Source organism: Salpingoeca rosetta (genome assembly GCF_000188695.1).
Source record: "Salpingoeca rosetta unplaced genomic scaffold supercont1.6, whole genome shotgun sequence".
NCBI classification, from domain to species: domain Eukaryota; class Choanoflagellata; order Craspedida; family Salpingoecidae; genus Salpingoeca; species Salpingoeca rosetta.
The window spans coordinates 1,430,061-1,435,952 of record NW_004754928.1 but is presented as its reverse complement, the minus strand read 5'-3'; the positions used below and the strand labels follow the sequence as shown (position 1 = coordinate 1,435,952).

Sequence of the window (5,892 nt, the reverse complement as noted above, 5' to 3'; positions counted from 1 at the left end):
GTGTGTGCACGTGCGTGCGCAGATGATTGGGCGGGGCGGCCGCATTGCCATTGTCGGCAACAGAGGAGAGGTGACGATTGACCCGCGTCTCATCATGCAGAAGGAGTCAACCATCATCGGCGTCCTCGGTTGGTCGTGTGTGCGTAAATGTGTGTGCGTAAATGTGTGTGTGTGTGTATGTGTGTGTGTATGTGTGTGTGTGTGTGTGTGTGTGTGTGTGCGCGCGTGTGAATGCAATTACGCCAGGGAGGTGGGGTGAGAATGCAACAAACAAACAAACAAACACACACACATATACATTCACAGACACACATACACACACGACACCTTGAGGTCGTTGTTGAGGTTGATGTTGGCGAGCATCTCGACGATGAGGCGAATGCCCTCTGGCGGCGCAGCGCGCTGGATCTGAATGACGCCAACGACGACAAGAGCGACAACAATAGCAAGGATGGCGGGTTATTGAGGGGCGATGGACATGACTGTGAAGCCACAGGAGATACAGCGACCAAGAGCAGAACATGTACACACACACACACACACACACACACACACACACATACACACATACACACACACACACACACACACCGACCTCCTGTACGTATGTCGGGGAGGTGTGATCAAAGACGGCCGCAGCTCCGTGTTCAAGGATGGCCTCCTTGCCCACATCTGTGCTCGCAGTGCCAAACACTTTGAGGCCACGCGACACGGCGAGCTGTACGGCAGCAAGGCCAACACCGCCGCTCGCACCGTGGATCAACACAGTCTCGCCAGGGTTTGGAGACGATTTCTGCGCACCGACAAGCATGCATGCATGCAAGATAGCAGCGTGATGGTGGGCTTGAAGAGGCAGAGGAGAAGGCGGAGGGATGAGTGCCGCTGGTGATGTGAAGCTGCGGGTTGCACATTGCAGACACAAGCCACACGCCACAACCGCAGATTCAGCAAGCAAGGGGGCAATCACACCAAGGTGTACACAATTGAAAGCACCCAACACGACCTCTGTCCCTCACAACACATGCACACACACGCACCTGGAAGAGAGCACGGTATGCTGTGCGGTAGGCCACGCTGACGGCAGCACCTTGAGCGAAGCTGATGCGCTGCGGAAGCAAGCGCACGTCCCTTGCCGCACACAGCGAGTACTGCGCATACGTGCCCGTGATGGTGCCGGTCACATAGACGCGGTCGCCCACCTTGACGTGCTTCACATCCGCTCCGACCTTGGCCACGACGCCAGCGCCTTCTGCGCCTGGTGTGTACGGCAGCTGCGGCAGCTTGGCATACTTTCCCGCGCGAATGTATGTGTCCACAGGGTTCACGCCCGTGGCAAACACCTTCGTCAGCACCTCGTTGGGCTCAGACAAGGAAGGAATGGGCACAGACTCCACCTTGAGTGCTGCCGGAGGCCCAAACGCACGCACCACGCCCGCCTTCATCATCACAGGCTCATCGCTGCCTTCGCCCAGCTCACCGCTGTTGCTTCGGCTCCCCCACATCCTGCTGCTCGTGTCAGTGTTTGTTTCAAGGCTGCAAGATCTAGTGGCGTCACTCAAGGCGACGGCGAGGAGGACGAGGAGAAGGTGGTGCTGGTGGAGCACACTGATGGTGGTGGTTGCTGTCTGTTGTTGTTTCTTGCCGTCTTGTTGGCTTGCTTGTTGGCGATTTGTGGGTGTGGTGGCAAATGATCCGGCTTGAACTGTGCCTGCTGAGGTGTTTGATTGGCAAAAGACCCAACGAGCGCATGCACAGGTTCGAATTGGCTTGGAGTGGTGATGAGAACATCCAGGACATTAAGGCTGAACACTTACACGAGGCTGAGGCACACAATATCTCACTCACACACACACACACACACACACACACACACACACACACACACTTTCTCTCTCTCTCGCTCAGCAAAACCTCCTTCTCCTCACCCCCTTCTCGAGCACGGCCATCATATCCTCTGGTGTTCGGTTCACCAGCGCCACATCCGGCCACGACCACTGCTCGTCAAGACTGGTGCAGCCACGCACCGCCAGGCAGCGAACCGACGTCAGCGCACTCAGGTCATCGAACACACAGCGTTTCAGGACGAGGCAGTGGACGTTGCGGAAGCAGGAGGAATCCACGATCTTGCAAAAGGAGAGTTGACACATGAACACACGTTGAATGCGCTGAACATGCAGCAAATGTTTCGGTATCTTGCGATGGGGATCACTTGGGTTGTCACCGCCATCATCGCTTGCCATGATGAAGGCCTGCACCAGCGACAACCATGTGATTCCGCTCACGTCAGCAGTACCTTTACAAGCCATGAGCGACACGTGGTTGCAGTCGCTGATCTCGCCATCAAGCTGCTTCACATGGGTCATATGAAGCTGCCTCCGCCCACGCAGGGCATCCACGTCGCGCAGGCGATGGCTAGTGAGGGAAAGCAGTGGAACGTTGGCCAAGCATGTGCCAGAAGCGTGTTCGAAACGAAGGGCGTCACGCGGATACGCGCCGGTTTCGCATTCGCGAAGAATTGTGCGACCATACGCAGACAGCTCCTTCACGCATGGTGGCAGCACGTTCCGGGTCAGGGGGTTGCGGACGTCGTCCAAGCACACGTGCACGTTGTCTGGCACATGCAGCAGGCCGCCCAAGGGGTCGCTGGCATTGGTGTGCAGCATGCGTGCGCTGCGAATCACCAGCTTGTCGACGCGGTGTGCCACGTCAGACAGGTCGACCTCTTCATAGCAGTCGAGGTCCAGCACCCGCGCGTGCTCAAACTGTGGAATCTTTGGGTCCCTGCTTTCTATCGCGATGGTGTCGAGGTGTGGTGGAAGCACAAACTCCACATCCTTGTTCGAGGCTCCCTGCATCAACCAGAAGTGAGTGGCGTTGGGAAGATGAACGCGAGCCGGCATCCCACACGTTAGCGTAATGCGCTTGGCGTTGAGCGTGTCAATCTCCAGTGGCGTTTGGTGCATATGAAGCTCCTCCACATCTGCAAGCACAGACTGGTTGTCCACGGTCGCACGGTCAAGCACCAGCGTGCTGATGCCAGCAAGCGGTGTCAGGTCCGCGTGTTGGCTTGTGATCCTCATGCTGTGCAAGCCGGCGAACAGTGCAAAGCTGTTGCGTTCGATGCTGTGATGAAAATTGATGCCGCCGACGTTGGACACTTCGCCTTGGAGGGTGGTTTGCTCGGACGATATGCTGCGCCATCGGATATGTCCAATGTCGCGAAAAGTGACGCTTTCCACCATATGGAACATGTCCTGCAAGACAAGCGTGTTTGCGTTGCACACAGTCAGGGAGGCCAGCGGTGCTCTGGTTGTGACGTCCAATTTCTCTGCACGTGCACCACGCAACGCTGTGGAACGCAGCTCGTTGAAGCGGTCCACCTCTGCTTGGCTGTTGAACTCGACGGTGGCATAAAACAGGGCGGGGTGTGGCTGCTGTTGTTGTTGTTGTTGTTGTTGTTGTTGTTGTTGTTGTTGTTGTTGTTGTTGTTGTTGTTGTTGTTGTTGTTGTTGTTGTTGTTGTTGTTGTTGTTGTTGTTGTTGTTGTTGTTGCTGCTGCTGCTGCTGCTGCTTTTCTTCCTCCTTCCTCTCCTCCTCCTCCTCCGCCTCCTTCTGCGCCTCTGCGCCTTCCTTCCTCCGCCTCCTCCTGCGCCTCTGCGCCTTCCTCCCTCCCCTCCCCTGTCGCTGCCCTGCACGTCCTGCGCCCACTGCAGCAGCCCATGCTTTGATGTTGCGTATGCATTTGAATGTGATGCGTCCGTGCTGAGCAACTGCTGCCAAAGTCGTCGGTTGAGGGTCGAATGCTTTCAGCCGCGCTTGCAGAAGGGAGGTCGCTGGACCACGTCACGCCGAGCCGGAGTAGCAGGAGCGGTCTCATCCACACTGTCATGCTGTCACTGTCGCCACAGCCGCACTGTCCTCGTTCTGTCCTCGCTTCTGTCCTTTCTGGTGGTGTCTTCAGGGGTTCTTCGCACCCGCAGCGGTGGGAGGAGCGCGGCTTGGAAGGTGTCGAGCCAATCTGACACGGTGGGGTAAGGGTCGTCGTCAAATCCCAAGTTGGAATATGCGGGCACGGAGCCCTGTGCGCCAAAGTGGCTTGGGCGCTCCGCAGGCATGTACCTGGGCTTCTTGTCGCTGATGGCTTGTTCCAGCGCTTTCGCAAGGTACCATTTGGGCACGGCCCAGGGCAGATCATGGTACAGCTCGCGGCAGGTGAACATGAGGTTGAGAAAAGCGCGTGCCTTGCCGCAATCTGCCTCGTGCTTCACGTCAAACCCTTGGAGCGTGCCCGACGCATCGCCACCGTCAGGCATCGACATGACGCGCGCAGCCACCAGCTTCCAGCACTCCATGTTGTGTGTGTGTGTGTGTGTGTGGTTGTGTGTGTGTGTGTGTGTGTGTGTGTGTGTGTGTGTGTGTGTGTGTGTGTGTGTGTGTGTGTGTGTGGTTGGTTGGTTGACATGCGTTGCTTGGTTGACGAAAGTCTGTGAATGATGCGCACAATCTTCCGAACTTGAAGTGGCAAGTTTGTGTGTTGTGCTCACTGGCTGGCTGGTTGGTTGGTGGCCACGAGCACACGACGATGATGGGTGCGTGTTGATCTGATGATGATGATGATGATGATGATATTTGGTGTGGTTCTGTTACCTCTGCTGTCACAGTGATCAGGTACGCGTAAGTGTGTAGAGGTGGCGATGGTGGGACAGAAGGTGGGAGAAGGGCTGAGATGATGAGAATGATCCTGTGCATGTGTGTGTGCGTGTGTGTGTGTTTGCAAGCGTTGACACTCTCCACCTCTCCACCTCTCGACCTCTCGACTGTTGCTAACACCGACCTGACCCGCCCAATCAAACGGCCATTCATTCGACAGAGATCAAACGAGCCGCAATGTGCCCAGTGTCGCATCGCTTCGTGGAAAGGGATCACACCGCCTCTGTTGTTTGATCCATTGGACAGTAGTTTCCACATGAGATAGGAACCACAACCACCATCAGCAGCAGCAGTGTGATGGTGGTGAGCTTCCATGCAGCATCACAGGAGGCTGACCTGCAGGAGATGGCGTGGGCAAGGAGCTGTGTATGGATCCAGTGCTGATGTGGGTGGTGGTGGAGGGCGAGAGCTGGCACGGCGTGCTTGGGCAAGAGACGACGGGGGACGAGGAACGGATATCATTGGGCCACCATGAGCAGAAGGACAGCGTTTGCGCGTTTGCTGCATGGTGCGTGTGTGTGTGTGTGTGTGTGTGTGTGTGCGTGTGTGTGTGTGTGTGTGTGTGTGTGTGTGTGTGTGTGTGTGTGTGTGTGTGTGTGTGTGTGTGTATGTGTGTGTGTGTGTGTGTGTGTGGTGTGTGTGTATTGGGTTGCATGGGCTGTACATATTGTGTTCTGTTGTGCCTTTTGCGTGCTTTCAGGTGGATACTTTTTGCTTTTCTCCCCACTCCTAACGTATTTGTGACCCACAACACACATGTTGCGTTGTTCAAGTGCCTGGCGCAGGTTAGCAGGTTTGGAGAGACCCCAAGGACCACCACGTTACTGAATTGCTTGTGTGTTGTTGGTGGGAGGGCAAGGACGCGTTCATGGTGTGTGCCTGTGTACCTTCTGTCGCGCATTCTTTCGTGTTGTTAATTGCTGGCACCAACACCATAAATCATGCCTGACGACCCCTTGATGGCACCTCCTTGATTGCGTGCGTATCAAAGTTCCTTCAACACTTCTTGTTGTGGTGACAATACAAAAGTGGCTATGCATCAGCTTGCGCTCAGCACATCAGGTCAGCACTGTTCCATGTACTCAGAGTGGAAAAGTGCAAGTCAGCACACAGAGAGGAGATCAAGAACACTGGGTCGCCTGCACTCGATGAGCTGCTGGGCTGGTGTGTGGCATTCATCATA

General features: G+C 55.8%; 2 protein-coding genes across 2 annotated transcripts in view; both read right to left on the bottom strand.

Annotated features, from left to right (window-relative positions):
* The window catches only part of PTSG_02901 (zeta-crystallin), a 2,666-nt gene extending 988 nt beyond the window's left edge, over positions 1-1,678 (bottom strand). The window contains exons 1-3 of the mRNA XM_004996356.1: positions 1,038-1,678; positions 596-793; positions 321-408 (exon numbers count right to left, since the gene is read on the bottom strand). Coding sequence (XP_004996413.1) covers positions 321-408; positions 596-793; positions 1,038-1,502 — 751 coding nt within the window. The 5' untranslated portion in view covers positions 1,503-1,678. The remainder of the gene's footprint in view (positions 1-320; positions 409-595; positions 794-1,037) is intronic.
* A 192-nt stretch (positions 1,679-1,870) lies between these two features.
* On the bottom strand, positions 1,871-4,351 carry PTSG_02900 (uncharacterized protein; the record flags this gene model as incomplete). Its single annotated transcript, XM_004996355.1, has 3 exons — positions 1,871-3,721; positions 3,771-4,017; positions 4,073-4,351. 3 exons carry the CDS (start codon positions 4,349-4,351, stop codon positions 1,902-1,904), a joined length of 2,346 nt encoding a protein of 781 aa, XP_004996412.1. The 3' UTR covers positions 1,871-1,901.
* Positions 4,352-5,892: the final 1,541 nt, after the last annotated feature.